Below are 22,622 nucleotides of genomic sequence, written 5' to 3'. Positions count from 1 at the left end.
ACAGCCAGCAAGGAAATGAGACCCAGGGGCGCCTGGGTGACTCAGTTGGTTAAGCGACTGCCTTCGGCTCAGGTCATGATCCTGGAGTCCCAGAATGGAGTCCTGCATCGGGCTCCCTGTTCGGCGGGGAGCCCGCTTCTCCCTCTGACCCTCCCCCCCTCATGCTCTCTCCCTCTATCTCATTCTCTCTCTCAAATAAATAAATAAAATCTTTAAAAAAAAAAAAAAAAAAAAAGGAAATGAGACCCAGTTTGAGGCACTGCTCTGCTCTCCGCTCTGGTTGGAAGTCCACGTTCCCCTGTCCTCGGAGGCGGTCTTCCCGTCCCCTCCGCACGTGGCAGGCACCGAGCCACATGGACGCCCTGGAGGCAGCACGCTGCTGCCCAGTGTGTTTGCACATCACTGCGGGCTCTCTCGCTGCTTCACTGGGACTTCTTCCTCCCCTTGCCAGTGCATTTCGAAGGCACAGCTGCAATGTTCTCTCCCTGCGGAGGCTCTGCTCGACTCCCTCTGCATGTCAGTGCCACAGCTCTGCCCCCATTGTCATCTTCCCTCACTGTCCTCTACATTGGAAGCACCGGCTGGAGCAAGGTGGGGACCTCACTGCTCTGGTCACTGACCTCCTCTGTTTTCCTGCCGGCTCGTTAGCCTGTCCCTAAGAGCTCTGTTGGGGCCTCATTAGGGACCCAGGGAACCCCAGGGGCTGCCCAGACCCTGGGCAGGGAGTTCTCGACATCTTCAAACATTCTGGGGACAGGTGTGAGTCCCCAAATCCCAGCTACTCACAACTAACTGAAGGCTTCCCAAAAGGTGCCTCTGGGGCCTTTCTGGGACCCAGCTCTCTCCCTGTGACCCACTGCTTCCTGCCCCTTATGCCCCGAGAACAGCCAACAGCCGAGAGACCCAGCTCTCTCCCTACACACCTCTTTCTCATGCATACTGCCCCTTTTCCCACCCCGCCCGGACCTCTATTGATCTGGTCCTACAAAGCCTGGAACAGAGGCACCTGCCTGTGGTGGGTGGGAAAGGTGGGGGTGGGGATGGCCACAGGCAGGAATGGAATCCTGACACCCTATTCCATGCCCCCGCAGGAAACTTGAGGAGTGTGTGAAGTGGGGGTGCCCCTGCCCTTCAGGATAAGGACTGCTTTCCTGGAGGGGGGCTGGGTCTGCCCATGGTAGTTGCTTTTGGTTCACCTGGCCCATCAGAACCCATGGGGAGCTCACAAAATCTGCCAATACCAGAAACCTGCCCCTGGAGAGTCACATTTAGTGGGGTGCAGCCTGGGCATCTGCAGGTGATTTTGTGGGCAGCTGAATTAAGACTCTCCCAACTGCCCGTGGTGTGGAAGGTCTTCATCTCTGCTCTTGCCCTGTTGTTCTTACTGGCTGAGCAGCAAATTTGGTCTCAAATGACAGTTCCCTTACAGTCCCCCAAAAACCTGTTCTCCAAACTGAAGGTTTAACAGGAAGAGAAGATCTCCTGTGGGAATGAATAGTTTTGCCATGGTCCCCATTCCTCGAAAGCTGGCTTTTCTTAGGGTCAAGGTATGCCCTTCAGAAGTCCCTCCCACAGTTTTATGATGCTTCCTTGTGTCTTAGGGGCAGAGACTGGTGTGTAATTCACACCCCTAGGGGAGTCCCTCCTAATGTTTTGTGATAGCTGAGTTTCAAACAGCAGTATTTGTGCATTGGATAAATGCACCACACGACACCTGTCATGAGATTCGGCCTTCTCTAATGAAATGGGGGTAAGGGTAGCATCCTTATTGCAGGTCACCTGGAGAGCAAAGACCTTCCCTTTCAAAGAGGCCCAGAAAAGCAACTGTCCAGTTCCTTCCTGTGGATAGTGTCCTGCCTCCTGGGGGAATGCTACTGGGGGAATAATTCTGAGGGGCCTGCTGGGGCGTGCAGGAGTGCCTGTGACCTCCTGAGTGTCAAGGCGTTCCTATGTCTCCCATGGCCTAGGGGGATCCTGGACACATTCGGCCCCATCCTCATTCTGGGGAATGCACCAGCTACGTGAGAAAGGGAAACAGAGCCCCTCTGTTGGGTCTGGACTCATCTCGTCCTTCAGTGGCCGTGACCCAGTCTTGGTGGCCAGGTCTGTGGAGGTTCAGAGAATGCAGATGAGAAGCGGTGGGAGGAGACAGGCAGGCCAGGTCCCTTGGCTCCTTTTAGTATGAAAGCCCAGAAGCCAATGGGGGCTTTTCCCTGCCCTTCCTATCCCTTCTCCTGACCTTTGGGTGGTCCTGTCCTGGACTCGGGTGGCTTCTCACGGCTTGGTGCTCTGGCCCTGCCTCGTCTGGTCATGGCTATCTGGGGAGGGCATTCAAGCTCCAGAGCAGGGCTGAAAAGCACAGGACAATGCCACTGGGCCTCTGCAGGGGGACCTTTGACCTCTCAGGCTATCTAGCATTACAAAGGCATCTTAGGTATCTGGCCTCATTATTGACTCATGCTAACTTGTGGTCAGCTGATCCATTATGGTCTTTTTGTCTCCACAAACAGTTATGAATCTAAGAATCTGTTTGTGAATTGGCCATAACATTTCTCCTGCTTCCATTTCATGCTGCAAGCTTGAGCCCGCCATTCCAGTGGGTCAAGATTCTTTCGAATCCTCATTCCATCATCGGGATCGCGCACCTTGCCTCCTGGTTTCGTGTAGTCGGTGTTGAGCAAGAGGGACAGATTCTGACCCAGAGCAATCTCCTGGTTGTGGTTGGGTGGGCTTGTCTTTCCGGCCGAGCTCCTCTCTTCCAGGCCTGCAGTCATGATGAGCCTCTGCTGCCGTAGTCTATGTCCTTCCAGAGCTATCTCAAGGGGACAAAGGGTGGAGCCACTTTTTCCTAGTTGCAGTATAAGCTCTCTCTACTTCAGGCATTTGCCATAGAGCTCCTGGGCATCTGGGCAGGCAGGACATGCCCACAAGGAGACTCAGGGGTCAGACAGAGCTCCTGAGAGTCTGGTCAACGGTGCTGTCATGAGTACCAGGAGGAAGAAATGGACACATGGCACCTCCAAAGAAGGAAAGTCAATAACCCTCCCTCGCAGGGAATGTGGTGACGGGAAGAGCCGGGACTGCAGAAGATCTTACAATAGGGCCAGCAGCTCATCTCCAACATGTGTCCGTTTGCTTTCTATGTCAGGCTCTAGAGGGGGCATGGCCTGCCCCTCTGATGCTCCTGGACCACACGAGGCTCCACATCGCCCCAAGGTTCTGCAAACCAGACTCTGTCTTCTCCTCAAAGGGCCATGGCTATAAGTGCCATGGTGGAGGAGGGAGCAGATGTCCGTGTCACCTGTGGCCTAGGCCTTGACCTTGGAGAGAAGGGGTAGCCCAGGAGGCTGTGGGTAATGAGGAACAGGATACTGGGTAGCCTTGAAGAGGTCTGGCTCAGGCCAGAAGATGCTATCCTCCTAACTGACACAGAGACCAAGAAGTCTTGAGAACAGGATGACCCTCTGGTCTCAAGGGGATTCGCCCGGCCACGCAGAGAATGCACAGCCTACCCAGGGGGCCTGGGCTGGAAGGACTGAAGTCTTCATCTGACCCGAATCCTCTGGATGATCTATTCAGTACCGGGCTGCTTCCTTTAGTAGACCAGAGCGCAGCCATCTCCATGTGCCTGGGGCCCTGCCATCCTGACTATGACCGCTTCTGACAAGGCTGCCTGTCCCGACATATCTGCCGCCCCTGTGGCTGTGCCCAGGCCGCCATGTTGAAAGCTGCACCTGGCCTCAGTGGTTACCACAGGGACGCTAGAGCACTTTGCTGAAGACCCCACGTGCTTCCTGTGGCCTCTCTTTGGGCTGCGTCCCATCCTTAATGCTCGGCAAGGCTCAGGAAGAAGTTCCCAGGGACATGCCACTCACCAAAGAGCCTCCTCCCTTTCCCGTCCCACACCACCCCTTCCTTGCCTGCTTCACTCACCACCGCATGCACAGAATTTCAGCTTGGAGACTCTACCATCTCTCTTTTTTAATTTTTATTTTAAGTAGGCTCCATGCCCAGCATGGGGCTTGAATTCACGACCCTGAGATCAAAAGTCACAAGCTCTACTGACTGAGCCGGCCAGGCGCCCCATCTCCCATCTATTCTTGAATCGCATTCATTTGCAGACTCTCTAGCTGAGAGAGAATGTTTTATTTTCAAACGTTTTGAAATCTGCTTTCTAGTCTAAGGAAACATTTATTGGGAATACTTTGTGTGCCGAGTTCTGTGCTTGGGGCTAGGGGTCGGGGGGGACGTGAGGGTGAATAAAATACAACTTCTATGTTGGAGAGGCAGACTCATGACCCGGAAATATGGACCAGCCTCAAGGGACCCCCACCTGAACCTGGGGGAGGGATCTGGGAGCCTCCAGAGAGGATGACCGTTGAGCCAAGTCTTGAAGGATGAACAAAAATGGGGTGAAAGCAGAGGATGGGATACAGCAGGGGACCATGTGGGCAGGGACAGGACAGAGCAGGTATGAGATGAGAGCAGAGCCCTGTGGGCACCACCAGGGGGGCTGAGGGCTCTGGTGGTGCTTGGGGAGACAAATTAAGGAATTCACTTTCATCCTGAGGCTGGAGAAGGAGCCACTGGAGGGTTTGAAGCCAAAGAGTCACATGGTCTGATCTACATTTTCAACGATCCATTCTGGAGAAATGCTCAAGAGGTGGCATTGGAAGGATGCAGCTGGATGCAAGAACGAGGGACGAAGGGTCAGGGATGGTTTTGTGGCTTGGGGTATGGGGTGGTGGAAATTCTCCAAAATATTCCCACAAAGTTACACCTTCTTCCATTCTCGTGGAATTCTTACCCAAAAGCCTTTCAGAATGATACACATTAGGTGGCATACGTGTTTGGTGGCTTCTTAGAACAAGGTTCTGCTCCCACGACTGTGGCCCCCATCTTCTGGATGTTGCCTCCTGCTCAGAGGACTGTCCTCACGGCCACCACCCTGTCACTGTGGCCCGGGGGATACCGCCTCACACTGGCACTGTGAGTTTCTTGGCGCTAGGATTCAGAATGCGGCCCGCAGTGCTGTGGGCTCTGGTGACATTAGACCTGGGAGAACAGGTAGACTCCGATTGGCAGGACAGCCCTCTCTGTCCTGTTGGATGCAGAGAGGTGGTCTGCAGAGGGTCCTGGCCAATGCGCAGTAGGGAGAGGCCTCAGCCCCGACAGACCATCTGACACAGAGCAGTGGGCACTCGATGGGTTTCCTGTTCCAGGCTCTGAGACCCAGCGCCACCTCCCGGGCGTGGACTCCTCAAATGCCCTGTTTCTCTATAATAAATTCTCACTTTTCAGATCCTTTAGCAGCTTAACAGCCGTTAGAAGAATGTTGACTAAGAAAATGTTGTGCTCCAGCCTTGACTGTCTGTCCCCTTGGGTTGGTTTATAACCCATTCCCGGGACACAGCACGGACACGAGGCAGAAAGAAGGGGAATCAGCCTGCTCGCCTGATGTTTCCTTGAGACCGGCGAGGCATGCTCTCCCCTCTGTTTCCAGCAGGTGGCGCCTGAGGAGGCTGGCGGCCACACCTGGTGTCCTCCCACCCTGTTTTCTGAAGGGCAGAGCCCCTCTCCTTGCCCGCGTCTCCCCCTCCATACTCCCCACACTGACCTCAGGACTGTGGGGTTTGGGGACCATCAAACTTCTGAGAACTGTGAGTCAGGAGTGGGAAAGTAGCCCCAGGAAATAGGCCCAAGGTAACCAGGGACAGCCTATCCCAGATCAACCAGAGAATTTCCATGGAGGGCAGAGGGTCCCAGGGGGTCGCAGGAAGAAGGGGACATGCAGCTGTGCAGAAAGGTGTGACTAAAAGGAGGGGATGGAACAGGATGACCCTTGAACCCCTTTCCACCCTTCCAGAAGCCCAGCATCCCTGCTGCCGAACCGGCCCAGCCCACCCAGTCCCAACACAGCCACTTGCTCTGCTGCCCTGCCTCCAAGGAATCCAATTATAGCAGCAGGTTCATGGCACCTGCCTGGTGCCCAGGGCTGGCCAGGTGGGGCTGGGGGAGGGGGACAAGTCTGGGGCTGACCAGCTGGTGTGATGATAGATTGTTCCATGAGGATCCTGCTCAGGAAGGAGATTCCTGGCCTCCTCGCTGACTCGGGAAAGTCTCTCCTCCGGAACCTCACTTTGTCCACCTGTCAAACAGGCAAATTCAGTGTCTTTATCGACCCTCCTGCCCCTTCAGGCAAAAAAAGAGCTTGGTATGTTTTGTTTCTTCTTGGGGAAATCTTACCTTCAAAGTACAGTGCTTTTATTATAGACACTTATGAAAACAATAGCAGTAGCAACTCATGGCTTAATTACAATAGTCGGGAAGAGAGAAAGAGTGGGAGGCTGCACGGGGTGGGGGCAGGGCTGCTCCTTTCCCACAGCCTCAAGCGTTTCCCACCTCCTGGGAAACTGAGGCCTAAGCTCCCCTGCCACCTCGCTGAGTCAGGGAATACCAAAAAACCCGAAGTGGACTATACTGCACCACAGGTGGATTACAGCAAGCTAGGAAAGGGCTATTTCTGGGGCAGGACTGACGTTAGGCAGTGCTCACCGGGGGAGGGGTAGTTCTTCCTAACAGCTCAGGCTATAGGAGGGAGAGCTGAGAGGCCAGCCCTTCCCCTTGGCAGCTTCCAGGCGCCATGGTGTCCTTAGCGCAGGTACTGGGATCTGGGCAATGGAAGGGGGAGAGTGAGGGGTGGGCACAGCCTGCCTTTAGCTGTGCTGCATATTCTTGGGGCAGAGTGGTCAGGGGCCCCCTTCCACGGTCTGGGGTTGGGCCTCCAGGGGCAGTGCTGGTCCTGGACCCTCTCTGGACCCGAGGAGCCAGCACCCCCAGCCCATTCCTCATTGCAGCCCTGATCCTCATCTCTGAGTCACCCTTTGATGAGGTTCTGTTTCCTGTCTGCACCCCGTTATTAACTGGGTTATTCCTTCTCTCACTGTGCTCTTGTCCCGGCTCAGAAGGACCTTTGAGGGCAGCCATAGGAAGGGTAAGGATTCTGCCGCAGGCTCAGCCTTTACTCAAATTCAAGTTACTTCTTTATGGCTCACCCCACCCCCCATGAGCAGCCCGGAATCCCGGTGCCCCTCCCTCACCCCTGCCAACCCGGGGCAGAGCCTCGGGGTTCACAGATCCAGCCCCTCCCTCCAGGGCTCCCGCGGGAGAATGGAGCTGCCATGGAAACTCACAAACTTCTGCTACTTCTGTGAACACAAGTAACACACGTTTATTTCACAGAAATTAGCAAGTACAGGTGAGCAGGGAAGCATTGAAAATGGCCACGATTCTACCCAGAGACGGTCAGTATTTTATACCTTCAGTCCACGTGCTGTGCCGTAAGCAGCTGTTGGCCCTTAAAGCATTGTATCTTTCAAGTCAAAAGAGCCATTTCCACATCATTTTCTTTACTGACCGCCCTGTGTGTCCTGTGAAATGCTCATTTCACCATTTCCTTGGTAGTGGTGGCCCTCAGGATAGTTTTGTATCATGAATCATGCTGCCAGAAACATCCCCCAACCGTTTAGCAATATTTCCTCACAACCTGTTCAGCTTCAGGCACCCTCTGGGTGTCGGGCACACAGCCATTGACAAAGCAGAGACCTGTGTAGACACATCTCTGGCCCTATCCTTGATTATTTCCTTCAGCTGATGACTGGATGGGGCATTGCTGGGCCAAAGGGCACACCTTTGCAGGCACTCGCCCTCCCAAAGGATTGTGCCTGTCCCAGGGGCTTTTCTGAGAGCCACTCTGGGCAAAGCCTGGTGGCCTCTCTGCTCCAGATTGGATCGGCGACAGGTGCAGGCAGGACCCGAGGGACAGAACGGGCCTCAGGGGAAGCTGGTGGAGGAGCCTGGTTCCTGGGTCTGTGCCGCCTGCCACCCCTTGGGCCAGGGCTGCACTGGGTGGCTGTTTTCCCAGCCGCACATTGGGCTGGTGGGTCTGGGTATGGAATACAATATTTGAAATTGGGCCACCTAAACAATCCAGAGCCACTGAGGTGTCTCCCCTACCCAGCTCGGAGGCGGCCCTCCCAGGAGGATCTGGGGAGGGGAGAGGAAGCCCGGACTCGCACCCCAGGCCGCTGAAGGCGGGTCCCCGCCAGGCCCTGCCCCCTTACCCCAGGCCTCCGCCCCTGCCCTTCCAGCACCGCGGGCGGGCGCCCAGGTAGCTCAGGAGCCCAAACCTGTCGGGCCGGTTTTGAGAGCCGCGGGGACGCAGGCTGGTGAAGGATGCCCGGCCTGCCCCGCGCTCTGTCCGCACCCCCGGCCGCCTGAGCCCCGTCCGGCCTGCCCCGCAGCCCTCCGGCCCACCCCATGACGCGCGCGCCCGGCCTCCTGGCGCCCCTGCTGGGGCTGGGGCTGGGGCTGGGGCTGAGCCCGCCGGGGGCGGGGGCCGCGGACTGCGTGTCCCTTGGCGGCGCAGAGCGCCTGGCGTTCGCCCCGGCGGCCAGGGGCCATTGGCTGGCCCCTCGCGTCCGCCCGCGGGGAGCCCTGAGCCCCCTGTACGGCACGGTGCGCCGCTTCCTCTCCGTGGTGCAGCTCAACCCCTTCCCCGCCGGTGAGTGCGCCCCTCCCTGGGGTGGGCCTCGGAGCTAGGGGGTCCCCACTCCGCGGCGGGGCTCCCCCGCCCTGTCAGCAGGCATCCGGAGGGCAGGGTCCCCGGCCTTCCCCACCCCCCACCCCGGCTTCCTTCCCAGAAGCCCCCTGGGCCCAGGGGCATCACCTGGAGAGACCTTCCTGCGTGACCTTGGGCAAGCTCTTTTTCCTCTCTGAACCTCAGTTTCTCTGCCCTCAAGTGGAAGAACTTACATTAGAAGTTCTCAAAGACCAGGCTGAGATTTTTCCCTGGGTCTAGTGGTGCTAGGGGTTGGGAGGGCCAGGAGGGGCTACAGCCCTGTCCCTCCCAGCCTGTCCCCTGCCTCTTGAGGGAAAGGGCTGCTGGGCCAGGCCTCTTCTCTGCTTCTAACCAGGCAGGCGGCTTCTCCAGTGCAGGGCCTCGCTGTAGGGTCCAGGAGGAGGGGTGGGCCAGGCCTCCTCTCAGCCTCTCCCTCCTGTGGTGGCACTGAGGCCTGGGCATGATGGCACAGGGCTTCTCGGAGGGTGCCATGGTGGTGGGAGGAGCCCTTCCAGAGATTCCCTCCTCCCCCGCCCCGGGCAGTGGGGGTGCACACAGGGGCAGGCAGGTGCTGTCCTCAACACCCCCCCTCCCTGGCCTGACTCTTTCCCTAGAGCTGGTAAAGACCTTGCTGAATGAGCCTGCCTCCGTGAAGGTGGATGAGGTGAGTCCTTGGGGCGGTGCCGGGGGGTGAGGGGGAGTTCAAGGGTGAGCATGAGGGGCGAAGTAGAAAGGCCTCCTCAGCTCAGCTCCCCCATCGTGGGGTCCCGGCCATCCCTTCCCCCCTTCCATCAGCGCTGCACTTGGCAGACCTGATTTCAGACTACAGCTCTGCCATTAACTGGCCCCGGGGTTTTGCAGGGAGCAAACGTGGACTTCGGCTTCCTCGTTTACAGGCTGGTAAATAACAACAAGGACCCCGTGCACCTTGCGTGGGTTCAGGGAGATGTGTGCGAGGTGCCCGCCGTGTATGCATTCCCTCCCCTTCTGGTTCCCCTGTGGCGCCAGCAGGAGGCCGTGCGAGGTCAGGACGGCCCCTCACGCCTGCTGCCTCGCCCAGGTGGTGCGGTATGAGGCCGGCTACGTGGTGTGTGCTGTGATCGCTGGCCTCTACCTGCTGGCGGTGCCCATCGCCGGGCTGTGTTTCTGTTGCTGCCGCTGCTGCCGGCGCTGCGGGGGCCGAGTGAAGACGGAGCACAAGGCCGTCGCCTGGGAGCGAGGCACCCTCGCGGCCTTCCTGCTGCTCACCACCCTCGTGCTACTGTGAGGGGCGCTCAGGCCAGGCGGGAGGCGGGGGCTGAGGCCCGCGGTGCCCGTGGGCGTCCAGCAAGCCCCTGCCTCCTCCGCGTCCCTGCAGGATTGGTGTGATCTGCGCCCTTGTCACCAGCCAGCACACACATGAGCAGGTGGGCCGCAGTGTTGAGGCCGTGCCTGAGATTCTGCTCAGCCTCCGGGGCCTGGTCTCCGATGTCCCCCAGGTAAGTGGCGAGCAACCCCTCACCCCCCCGTGAGCCTGCGTGAGCACCAGCCCCAGGCAGGACAGAAGAGGGCAGGACCTGCGAGTTAGAAAGGGTTCCCCCTTCAACGCACGCCTGACTGCCTCCTGCTGGAGAGTTGCTGTAATACATAAATGCACCCAGGGCATCTTTAGGATGACCACCCAGCTGCGCGTGGCGTCCCGGGAGAGAGCTGGGGAAGGGACGAGAGGGGGCTGTCGGGTGGCAGGGGAGAGCAGCCTCCTGACGCTGTCTGCCTAGGAGCTGCAGGCCGTGGCACAGCAGTTCTCCCTTCCTCAGAAGCGAGTCTTGGAGGAACTGGATGGTGAGCGATGCAGCCGGCTGACAGACTGGCCGGCCCCCGGATCCCCCTGCTCTGGCCGGCCTTGGGAGACCCCTCTCATCCCCTTATCCTGGGCTCCCCCTGGGCGCACCCTTGAAGAGGCAGGGACGGGGCCCAGCCGGGGAGCACAGTAGTCCCTGTTGCTGCAGGACCAGTGAAGGGCCTGGGGAGGCTGGCTGGATGGGTGAAGAAGGCCCCTAGGCCCCTGGGGGCCGGCCCTGCAGACCACCCTGTGCTCTCCAGGTGTCGGCATGAGCATTGGGAGCACCATCCACACGCAGCTCAAGAGCACCGTGTATGAAGTGCTGGCCTCAGTGAGCAGCCTGGGCCAGGGTGAGTGGGCCCAGTGTCCTGGGTGGGCGTCGCATGGGGGCAGGCCCCACCTTCACCCAGCCCGGGATTTCTTATGCTGCCTCAGCGAGCCCCTCCCCTGACTTGCTCGTGGCTTTATCCTAGGATCCCCAACCTGGCTTAACATGCCCTAGGGCAGTCACCATTATGAACCTACGGAGGTTCATGACCCGCATCCCTTGGGTTGGGGGGAGGGGGAGGTGTTCTATCTCCCACAAGGCCTCTGAGATTGCCAGGTCCAGAAGGGGGTCTCTCAGCCCTGCAGGTCTCTTTGGATCACCTGCAAGCCCTAAACACTACGTTGGTGGAGCTGCGGAAGGGACAGCAGGACCTGGAGCCAGCCGTCCGGGAGCACCGCGAGCGCCTCCTCGCCCTGCTGCAGGAGTCCGGCTGCCAGGGCTGCACCGAGGCCCAGAGCCGAGCCCGTGCCCTGGAGCTGGGAGCTGACTTCCACCAGGTGAGGGCCCCCCAAAGGGAAGGGGGCTGCTCTGCCCGCCGCCCCGGGAGTCCTGGGTGTTTCCTGAGGCAGATTCCAGCTCCCTTCCCTCGAACAGCTCCTCCCCTCTCCACACAGCAAGGGTTAATGCTAGTCATCCGGCAGCCTGGCGAGAGCTTTCCTGGGCCACGTGCTGTGCTGTGGGCTTCCTGTATCTTAGCTCCTTGAGTTCTCCTTGCCACCTCGGGAGGTGGGCCCCGTTTTGCATGTGAGGACAATGAGGGTTCCTCCCATCCTCCCTCAGGGTTCCCCCTTAGGCCTCTCCATGGACTTTGTCATACCACTGCCCCCATTTTAGGTATCCCCTGTGGACGATGTCCTGCATCGGCTGAAGGGTGTCCCAGAGGCCAACTTCTCCAGTATGGTCCAGGAGGTGAGTGCATGCCCATTCTACCTGACTTCCCCGCCACCTGGCAGCTCACAAGTGAGGGGGCCTCATCTTCTCCCTTTGGGGGTGGGAACCCAGTTGAACCTAAGACTTGGGTCAAATCAGGGCCTTCCCTACCACAGGGCTCCCTGGGCTAGAGGCTCATGATGCTGGTTCTCGAGTGCACGCAGTCTGGTGGGGGAGGCAGGCCTGGAACTCAGAAGGAAGAGCTGGGCCCCTTGAGGTGGTGGGGGCTGGGGTGGCCAGGGAGCCAGGACACAAGCCGAGCCCTGAAGGTGCAGCCCTCGGGGCAGCTGGGCTGTGGGGGAGGGTGCCCATGAGTCAGTACCTGTGACCCAGGGCCTGGAAAATTCCAGAGTTGGGGAAATGGTGAGTCACCTGTCCTGGGTGGCTGGAGCTGAAGGTCCCAGGAGGAAGGGAACAGCAGCTGAGGCTGAAGGAGTAGGTTGGAGCTGGACTTTAGGGAGCGAGGCCTGGCGTCATACGCAGGATGGATGAAAGAGAAGAGGATGGTCAGAGGCTGCCACAGTCTCGGCGAGAGGGGTGGGGAGAGAAAGGAGGGGTCTTCCAGGAGCAATGTTTTGGGGAGCCGAGTCAGGCTGGGCTGAGGGAGCAGAGAAGAGGCCATCGACCAAGAGAACAAAGGGAGGCCTGTTTCCTGATTTCCTGAGCTGGGAGCGCTGAGTGGGATGCCCTCCCCGCCGGGCCTGGTGCTGTCAGGGGCCCCTCAAGCTGGGACCATGGGTGCGAAGCAGGACGCACAGCTGCCTTTTGTTCCGGCAGGAGAACAGCACCTTCAATGCCCTCCCACTCCTGGTGGCCTTGCAGACGGCCAACGTGGTCAAAGGTGAGGCCCTGTCCAGGGGCCGGGTTGGCTGCTGAGCATGCTGCTCCCACCAGAGAGGCTCATGGAGAGGGGGTGGGGCAGTAGGGGCGATGGGGGGAGGGTGCAGGCTGTCCTCCATCTGGGCCTGGTCTCTTTAGTGGGCCCTCTCTGGGGGTCCCAGAACTTCTTCTGGCCCATCCGTCTCCTCCCTGGGCTTCTGGGAGACTTCCCCCTCCCATGAGTCTCTGCTGCTTGGGGCAGAGGTGAAGAAGGTGGTGGCCCAGAAGCCTGAAGGGCTGAAGACACTGGCGGAAAAGTTCCCAGGCTGGGAGGCAGCCTCTCGCTGGAGCCGGGCGCTGAAGGAGGTGGAACAGAGTAGCCGCCCCTACCTGAAGGAGGTGCAGAGATACGAGAAATACAGGTGCTCGGGAACCCATGGGCTTGGGGATGGGATAGGCAGCCCAGCCTCTCAGGCACGCTGGGCCCCGATTTCCAGCCCTCATCAACCCCTGGCTATATTGAGCATCTGCCTCCATTTCAGCCAAGACCCCTTACTCCTTGGGCCTCCGTCTCCACCTTGGCTATGTACCCTTGGGACCTGAGCCTGGGGAGGCAACGGGGGAGCAGTGGGCCCCCACCTAGCCATAGGTCCTATGCCAGCCCATCCTGGTGTCTCCCTTCTTGGTGACACTGCACCCTCTCTGTGGCAGGTGGATTTTGGGCTGCGTGTTGTGCTCCGCAGTCCTGCTTGTGGTGGTCTGTAACCTGTTGGGCCTCAACCTGGGCATCTGGGGACTGTCTGCCAGGGAGGACCCCAGCCGCTCAGAAGCCAAGGGCGAGGCTGGAGCCCGCTTCCTCCTGATGTAAGATGGGCTGGGGGCAGGAGAAGGGTCTCTCCCACCGGGCCGGCCGGATTCCTCTCATGCCCATGGACAGCTCCTAGTGTGGCTACAGGAGCAAGTCCTGAGAATCAAGAGGCTGAGCTCTGCTTCTGGCTCTGGCACTGACTCACTGGGTGACTCTGGGCCAATTACTAACCCATCTGGGCCTCCACGTCCTCATCTGTGTAAAAGGGTTGGACTAGAGCAGGAATGGCAAATAAGAAGCACCTCCCCCCTCCATACCAGTGGCAATTATAGTAACTGATGGGCACTCTTTCCCACTGAGCCGGACGTAGCCTCAGAATCCTTCTTAACCTAGCATCTAGATAGCACTACCAACAGGGGATGGCACCAGAGGTAGAATCTGTTTGCCATCTCTGGACTAGATGTTTTCTAAGGCCGGGGACGCCACATTCAGTTGTGCATAATGGTGCCTGAACAAAGGGGTGAGTGGAGGCTGAAATCTAGTCCTTGTTCTATTCTCCAAGCCTCAAACCCTGGCTTGGGGCTGTGCCTGTCCCACAGAGGAGCCCTACAGGTCAGCAGCACTGGTCCCATTCAGCCCCTCTAAGTTGCGGCCCCTACTGCGCCAGGGGGCTCTGTTGAGGGCTGAGCTCTGGAGCCGGTCATCTCCATGTGCCCTCGGCTCAAAGGCAGGCTGTCCTGTGTCTTCGAGCAAAGCAGCTACTCTCTCCTGTAGGCTGCCAGGGCCAGCCAGGGCATCAGTGATAGGTGGGAGTGGAGGGCGGGGGAGGGGGCCAGCCAGGGCATCAGTGATAGGTGGGAGTGGGGGGTGGGGGAGGGGGCCAGCCAGGGCATCAGTGATAGGTGGGAGTGGGGGGTGGGGGAGGGGGCCAGCCAGGTGTCAGTGATAGGTGGGAGTGGGGGGCGGGGAGGGGGCCAGCCAGGGCGTCAGTGATAGGTGGGAGTGGGGGGCGGGGGAGGGGGCCAGCCAGGGCATCAGTGATAGGTGGGAGTGGGGGGCGGGGGAGGGGGCCAGCCAGGTGTCAGTGATAGGTGGGAGTGGGGGGCGGGGAGGGGGCCAGCCAGGGTGTCAGTGATAGGTGGGAGTGGGGGGCGGGGAGGGGGCCAGCCAGGGTGTCAGTGATAGGTGGGAGTGGGGGGCGGGGGAGGGGGCCAGTCAGGGCGTCAGTGATAGGTGGGAGTGGGGGGCAGGGGACGGGGGGGGGCAGCCAGCCGTTCTGACTTCTCCCTCCTGGCCTTAGGAGGCTGAGTCCTCAAAGGGCTCTGCCCTGGGGCTGACTCGCTGACCATACTGGCCGCGCCCCCCCATGTGGTGGGACAGAGGGTGTGTGGTCCAGGGTAGCCAGCCTCCTGTCTCCGACCTCAACCCCATCCCTCTGCCTTCCCCAGAGGTGTGGGCTTCAGCTTCCTCTTCGCTGCACCCCTCATCCTCCTTGTCTTTGCCACCTTCCTGGTGGGCGGCAATGTGCAGACTCTAGTGTGTCAGAGCTGGGAGAGCAAAGAGCTCTACAAGGTGACCCTGCCTGCCCTGCTCTAGGGCCCAGAGGGAGGGGGAGGGGACCAGGCTCTAGGGGAACCGGGGGTGGCCTTGCCCTCAGCCTGCTCAGGGCCCTTTTCTCTTTGCCCCATTTCCAGTTTGCAGACACCCCAGGGAACTTGCCCCCATCCATGAACTTGTCTCAGCTTCTTGGCCTGAAGAAGAACATCAGCATCCTCCTGGCCTATCAGTGAGTGGGAAGCCTCTGCTGGGGGACGGGGTGTGGGGAGGAGCTGAGGTAGCGGATGTCAGCCCCCACCTGCTGTCCTTCTCTCCCATCTTCGAAGTCCATTATTCCTCCCCAGGCAATGCAGGGAAGGGGCCGCGCTCTGGAGCATCCTGCAGCTCAATGACTCCTATGATCTGGAGAAGCACCTGAATATCAGCCAGGTAAGGGAAACTTCTGGAAGGCTGTGGAGATCCCTCCTGCAGAGCCCCCCTCCTCTGGCCTTGCCTCTGTGGTGGGACCATCTTATTGACCCCGAGAAGTCTGCAAGAGTGATGGAGGTACCTCAGGGGGCAGAGGCCTCAGGTGCAAGCTCAGGGCCTGGCCCAGGGCGGGAGCCCAGGATGGTTTCTAGGGTGTGTGGGAGGATGGATGAACGCCTGGAGGCACAGCTCCCAGCACTGCTCCAAGAAGACCTGAACACAGTTGAGGCTGTAGCAGGAAGGGCTGGTGACCGTGAGTGACAGGGCTAGGGTGTGCGTGTCCTTACTGAGGACAGGCATTGGTTGGAATGCTGTGGTCGGTGGTGGGGTGGTTGGGGATGGGGTGTGACAGTGAAAGCAATGGTGAGGATGTTGGGAGTCCCTGGAGGAGGGCTCACCAGAGGCCCTCCGCTGAGCTCCCACAGCCGTAAGGGTGGGCCAGGGAAGCTCTTTTATAGTGAGTGGCCAGGGAAGGTCTGTGTTGCTGTCCACTAGCCAGAAAGGTGCTGGTGGAGAGCTAGGTCTTGGTGGGGCTGGGTTGGAGTGGGGGCAGGTGAGAAGCAGAGACCTCCTGGGAAACTGTCTGGGGCTGGAAGTTTCCAAGGTGGGGGTCCTGGATATGCAGAAGGAGGGCCCTGAGGGCCTGGTGACTCCTCACCTAGGAGAGCAGCTCTGGGGTCCTGGCTCAGCAACTGGGCATGCCCTCACCCTGGCCCCCTGCCCCCGCTCAGTACACTGCCAAGCTGCAGCAGGAGTTGCGGAACCTCAAAGTAGACATGAAGAATCTGGACCTGCTGAGCCCAGCCGCCCACCGGGACCTGGAAGCCCTGCAGAGCAGTGGGCTTGAGAAAATCCACTATTCCGGCTTCCTCGTTCAGGTCAGCAGGGAGCACCTCAGGCCAGACCATGGCAGACAGAGGGGCTTGCAGAGGAGCTGGGCCGAGGGGTGGTATGTTATGTCATCACAGCCCTCCCCATTCCCTCCACTTTTCTACATGTCCCGGGGGGGGGTCTCTTCCTGTTGGGGGTGTCTGCACACCATGCGCCTCCTGCCTGTCCCGGTGCCCCCATCTGGGCTGGGCAGGAATGAACGGGCTCCCACCCAACAGCACGTGTCGCTGTTCATGGTCCTGAACCCACTGCTGTGGCGAATGCTGGTGGGAGGTGGTCTCCTCATTGGGTTACACAAAAGGCGTCTCATTGTTTGTTTGTTTTTCTATCCTAATAGAAAATTCCTGATCTATTTCACAGTTTCAGGTCAAACCCACTGTGAGCCGTGTGTCACGATAGACTTAGCTGGTGCGGGGTACTTCTGAATAGATTGGGAATTTGAGGGCTGGGGGAGCCAGCGTGTATTCCCTGTTGGCCTCTCCTGTCTGTCTCCAGATCCAGAAGCCCGTGGTGAACACCAACATGGAGAAGCTGGCCCAGGAGCTGGAAGAATTGGCCCGGACCCAAGTGAGAAGGGGCCAGAGACCCCACTGGGCAGGCAGGACTCAGAGAGAGGCCTGGGAGGTGGGAGAGGGTGGGACGGCTTAGACTGGGGAGGGACACGAAGACAAAGGCAGGGGATTATGAGGTTCCCACCAGTGAGCGCTGAGGCTCTGGGTCCCTGGGGCGGGCTTCAGAGTTTTACAGTATCAATTCTGACTTAAGCTCTACCTCCAATGGGCTGTGTGGCCATGGGCAGGTCATTCAGCATCTCTGGGCCTCGGTTTCTTCATCTGTAAAGTGGATTATCCTCCACCTCAGATCAGGTGAAGTGACTAGTCTGACGTCATAATGTGGGGCAAGCATTTCTAAGTGCACACTGCTCATGGAGTCTGTTGGGGCAGGTGTGAGGACAGTGCTATGGACTAGATGTCATGACAGTTATCCTCAAGAAGCTTAAACTACTGGAAAAAAATAGCATTTTGTATTTATAAATATTTAGAGCTTAAAAAGTGCTCTTTGAGACATGACTCCACACTAAGCACTCAGGTGGGTAGAATGAGGAGTATTCCTGTTTTAGGAGATACCACTGCACCTCAGACAAACTCAGTGTGGCTGGCGTAGAGGCACCTAGTAAGCTAGTGGTAGACCTAGAACTTGGGCTCAGTGCCTCCAAACCTGGATCAGGCCCAGGAGCTTAAGGAGGCCTCGGTTTTCTGCCTCTGAGCCCAGCACTTTCCACATCTTCTCAGTATGTCTGACTGAACAATTGGGTAAAGCATATGTTGGCAGAGGCTGTCCTGTCCCTGGCAGAGTACCATTCTCATCTCTGTCTCCCCTCAGGGCAGTTCTGTGCTGGGGAAGCAGCTGCAGGAGGAGGCCCAAGGGCTCAAAAACCTCTATCAGGAGAAGGTCCTCCCCCAGCAGAGCCTTGTGGTAAGTTTGGAGGCCCAGGGAGCCTGGAACCCGGGGAAGAGGAGAGGCAGGGAGGGCTAAAAGAGGAGGGAGGGGCGGGAAACTTTTTTCTCTATGCATCCCTTCCCTTAACCAGCCCTGCTCTCTCCTCCACAGGCCAATCTCAACCTCACTGTCAGGGCCCTGGCATCCTCAGCCCTGAATCTCCAGGTGGCTGCTGGGGATGGGGAGGGTCGGTTGGAGCAGGTGGGCAAGAGAGGGAAAAGGAAGGGCCCTGCTGGCTTGGGATCTCATCTGCTCTGCTGAGTCCCCCTGGAGGTTGAGGATAGGGGGTGGGAAGAAATGGGGGTGGGTGGGCAGATCCTTAAAGACCACTGTCTTTGGCCTCTGTGTCTTAGGGCCTAACACCCCCAACCCAAGGTGAGTATGTGTGCGTGAGATGTTGAATTAAGGAATGGGTGAGTGAATGCATGGCTGCTCCTGACTGAGCAGGGCGCTGAATCAAGCCTTTCTCCTTTCCCCCAGATGGAGACCTCTGGTGTCTTGGACAAGGTCGCTTACCTAAAAGGAGAGCTGCCTACCTGGGCCACCAGTATCTTGAGGAATGTGAGTGGGACATGGGACAGGGGCAGGGGGGCTGCCACATAGTCAGAGATGGACTGAGGTGCTAAAGCACATGGAGCGTCCACCCAGGCTTCTCCTCCACCCTGTCCCCTCACTGTGGCTCCCAGGAAAGCCAGCTCGGCCTGTCCTGCTGGTGCCGGGCATGGGGGGCGGTGGGGGCTGGTTCCTGGAACACCTACCAGCCGTGGGCTCCTCTCTCTCCTGCAGGAAAGTGAGTGTTTCCTGACCCGGGAGGTGGGTTACTTCTCCCAGTACGTGGCCTGGGTAAGAGAGGAGGTGAGTGGGGGTCCAGGCCCTCCCGGCCTCAAGCAGGCTCCTGGCGGCATCGGCTTTCCACACTCTTGCATCCCTCCTCTGTCCCCTAAAGCCCCTGGGGGTGCCCTAGGCCTTCAGCATTGAACCCAAACTCTGCGTCTGGCATCTGCACCCCTGCTTCCTGGTGGGGCTCTGTGCACTCAGCCTCTGCCACAGCCCTTCTCTGAGGCCTGAGTGTGAGCTGGGCCAGCCGTGGCTCTCTAGAACCTTGCCCCTGTGCCCTTCCTCATGCGGACCCTTTGCCCAGCTCTCCAAGCGCACCGCCTCCTGCAGGCCTGTGCTGACCACGGCCTCTGCAAGCTGTCTGGCACGCACACTGGGCGGGTGTGGTCTTGCTGAACCCCGAGTGTGCGTGTGCGTGTGCATGTGTATGGGGGGCATAGGCATGTGCGTGCACACCACCCGTGGGGCCTCTCCACCAAGGGTGTGAACTTAAAGAACAGTCCTGGGCACACAGTAGGGGCTTAATCCAGGCTGGCAAATGGGATGGAAGAGGCAGCAGCAGAGCGATGAGCCTGTGTCGGTGTGTCTTCGTCTCTGTGTCCCTGCGTCCACGTGTCTGCGTACAGCTGTGCAGTGGCTCCCCCGACTGTGTCCCCAGACCTCTCTGTGTCCCTGGCACCCTCTTTCTCCGAATGTGGGGTGTGCACCCGTGCGTCTGAGCGTCTCTGCATGTGCCTGCCTTGTGTCCACACTGCAGGTGACTCAGCACATTGCCACCTGCCAACCTCTCTCCGGAGCCCTGGACAATGGCCGTGTGGTCCTGTGTGACATGATGGCCGACCCCTGGGTGAGTGCCTCCAGCTCCTCAGGGCTCGTGGACTTCCTCCAGGCCTGTACACCAGACCTTCCCCTCAGCCCCAAGAATGCTTCCCCGTGCCCCTCGCTGACTCAGTGGGAAGACTGGGGCTGGGAAGAAGTCACTGCCTAGCCACAGCGAGCTGACCTCACACCCTCTGTTCTAGAACGCCTTCTGGTTCTGCCTGGCATGGTGCACCTTCTTCCTGATCCCCAGCATCATCTTTGCTGTCAAGACCTCCAAATACTTTCATCCCATTTGGAAACGCCTCAGGTGAAGAGGCTGCCAGGACTGAGGGGGACAGCTGGGGTCCAGGAAGGAGTCCTTCTAGTCGCTGGGTACTGATCCCCTGCCACACTCCCTCCAGAGGCCTCCCCGGCAGAGGAGGCTCATGCCTAGCTCTGAAGAGTCACACGCTCTGAGCAACTCCAGGGCCAGGAAGTTCTTTCGTATGTCTGCCCCATAACCTGCTTGTTGCAACACATCCCCTCCAGGCACAGCTTTTTGGAACTCTTCCTACCCCTGGAGAGCTTCTACGGTGGGAAAATCGGGCTCTGGGCTTGTCCCTGTGTCGGGGCTGAGGGTCTGTGTCTGGGGGCTCACTCACTTTCTTTTTGCGACATCACAGTTCCACCAGCTCGGAGGAGACTCAGCTCTTCCACATCCCCCGGGTCACCTCCCTGAAGCTGTAGGGCCCCAGTGGGTAAGTTTCCCCACCTGCTTCGTTCCTTGGTGCCGGGAGTGGGGCATAGGAAGGGAAGGGATGGGTTTGGGATCTGGGGTCTCTAGGGCCCAGGAGGGCAGGAAAGTTCTGGGACTTGGTGGGGCCTGAGTGTTGGATCTGGCCCACTCAGCCTGAGCCCTGCCTTCCCCACCTTCTCCCTCACCTTTGGTTCTTAATCCATAACAGGGGTATTTGCTGGCTGCAAGGTGATGCCTGGGGCTGCCTGCCTTCCTCCTCCTTTGATTTGCCCTGGACCAGAGGACTTCTGTTGCCCTTGCTCAGAGCCCAGACTGGCATCAGGCCTGGATTGTCCTTCAACTCCAGTTACCTGACCCCATTTTGCCTATTTCTTCCCCCTCTCCTTGCTGCTCATGAACCCCTTTTTTCATTCTCAGAAGCACATTTAACTTTTGTTGGGCTACAGGAGCCAATAGATTCTTCCAGATATCGATCCCTTATCCTCCTCGCTGCAACATATTAGCACCAGCGGGAGCCTGTTCTCCATCTATTGGAACCCCTTCCTCAGCCCCGTGGGTGAGACAGAGGCCCTGCCCAACCCCATTCTGTCACCATCTGTCCCATCCCCTGCCACACCTCCCCCCGCTCCTTACCAAGCTCCTGCCCCTTTTCATCATCTGACCTGCCCGCCTATCCAACTCCACTCTGCCCCAGCCCTTACATCCTCCCTGCCAGGGAAACCTTTTTCCCTGCTTTGTCCCCTTTCTACCTTATCCCACTACCTTGCTGGCACCCAGGGACCCCTCCTGCCCAACTAAGCTAATCAGGTAAAGCCATCAAGCAGGCCAGGGGACGCTAGGGCTCTCTGCCTCATGGCCCTCGAGCCCTCCACTGCCCAGACACCTGGACCCTCCACAGGCCCTGGCCTGGATTTCTGGCCACCCTCAACCATTTCTGGGTTGAGGGAGGCCTGTCTGAAGGTTGAGCCCCTTGCCTGCACCCTGGGTTGGAAATAGTGCTTTGTCCTGCAGCTCCTCTCTGAGCACTGTCTCCCTAGGAAGGGACCTGGGACACAGGCCAGAGTGGGGGGGGGGGTCACCCCCAGCTCCCCAGAAGGTAGCCTCTTTGACAACCCCCACCCAGCTTTCCCAGGAGAGACCTGGTGGCCACAACTGGATTTTGTACTGTGGCCATTACTCTTTCTATCCTATGCATGAGGCCTAGTCCATCCTGTGTCTTCTCTGCATGCTGGATGCTGAGTCCCAGAAACAGGGAAAAGGAGAAGGAGAGAGAAGAGATGGACAAAACCTCAGATCCATTAAAGTGTTATCACTTCCTAAGCCTTGGCCTTGGATGTCTGACACCAGCTCAGGCTAGGGCCCTCTATGCAGTTGGTGTTTAATGAGGTTTTTTGGAGAGGAAAATCCAAGACTTCCTCTGACTGTAGACATCCAGGATTACCCCAGCAATCAGCAGATGGGGAGTGGGACCCACTCTGGGAGCAGGCAGACCTGGCTGCACATCCTGGCTTTAATGCTTGGTAGCTAGGACCCTTTGAACATGTTCTCTGTGTTCCCTAGACCTCAGTGTCTCCACTTCTAAATCGGAGAAAATAGTCATGACCACCTCCTAGGGCTATGAAAAATGTGACATTGCATGGAAAACTCTTGGCAGGAGCCTGGCACAAAACAAATGCTGAGATGCTGCTTTTTTTTTTTTTTTGGCCGTGACCGCTCTGGGCCATGGGCCGAGCTGGGTCTTGGCAGGTACAAAGGAGGAGAGAGACGGGTCCCTGTTCAGAGGTGCAAAGCCCTTTAAGATTGTAGTCTGCTGAGTTTCAGGGGGTGTTTATGTTGAATTGCATCTTACAAGCCAGCAACAGATCTACTACTAGAAATTAGGATGGTGGGTACACAACCTATGGTCACTGTTGCAAGCACCCTCCAAGCAGGCATCCTTGAATGAGGCACAACTGCTTTTTTTTTTTTTTTTTTTGGCTTTTCCCAAAGCTTTTTGGGCTTGTTTCTCATCTGTTGCCCTATGCAGGGAACTGTGGCGCCCTGCATGTTAAGAATGAAATTGATGGGATGAAAATAGAGAAAACAATTAAAAAATAATTTCCAGTTCTCTATCTTATCTTTTTGATATGTGAGCATACCGCACATGGTTATTTTAAAATTTAATAACTTCCTAATATGGAACCTCTTGGAGTCTATTTCTAGTGTCTGTTGTTTATCTTGGTTTTTGTTGGTTTTGCCTTGTCTCCTCAAATACTTGGTGATTTTTGATTGAATGCCACACATTGCATCTGAAAACCTATACAGAAATAATCTGAGGCATAGGATGAAGTTATCTATCATCTCGAGGATTATGTTTACATCTGGTGGATGGCTTGGGATCTAGCAAACCAGGATTGTTTTAAACTAGTTTCAGGACTGAGATGATTTGCAGTCCCTTGGGGTGCTGGTCTATTTCCAGTTCATTTGTATCCTGGGGGTGAATCC

General features: G+C 58.1%; 1 protein-coding gene across 1 annotated transcript; it reads left to right on the top strand.

Moving 5' to 3' along the window:
- Positions 1–1,043: 1,043 nt before the first annotated feature.
- On the top strand, positions 1,044–22,313 carry PROM2 (prominin 2). Its single transcript, XM_045883968.3, has 24 exons — positions 1,044–8,563; positions 9,235–9,284; positions 9,681–9,883; positions 9,978–10,098; positions 10,378–10,441; positions 10,703–10,792; positions 11,068–11,267; positions 11,605–11,679; positions 12,478–12,541; positions 12,782–12,941; positions 13,231–13,383; positions 14,776–14,899; positions 15,022–15,113; positions 15,229–15,313; positions 16,084–16,230; positions 16,739–16,810; positions 17,627–17,719; positions 17,855–17,908; positions 18,224–18,304; positions 18,530–18,598; positions 19,338–19,427; positions 19,603–19,709; positions 20,065–20,139; positions 20,347–22,313. Exons 1-23 carry the CDS (start codon positions 8,320–8,322, stop codon positions 20,126–20,128), a joined length of 2,502 nt encoding a protein of 833 aa, XP_045739924.2. The 5' UTR covers positions 1,044–8,319; the 3' UTR covers positions 20,129–20,139; positions 20,347–22,313.
- Positions 22,314–22,622: the final 309 nt, after the last annotated feature.

The sequence above is a fragment of the Mirounga angustirostris genome, unplaced genomic scaffold (assembly GCF_029215605.1).
Source record: "Mirounga angustirostris isolate CCGP_5_RB_7025 unplaced genomic scaffold, mMirAng1.0.hap1 SCAF_10, whole genome shotgun sequence".
NCBI lineage: Eukaryota > Metazoa > Chordata > Mammalia > Carnivora > Phocidae > Mirounga > Mirounga angustirostris.
Note: the sequence above shows the minus strand (reverse complement) of the source record. Positions and strands in the feature narration are given on the sequence as shown.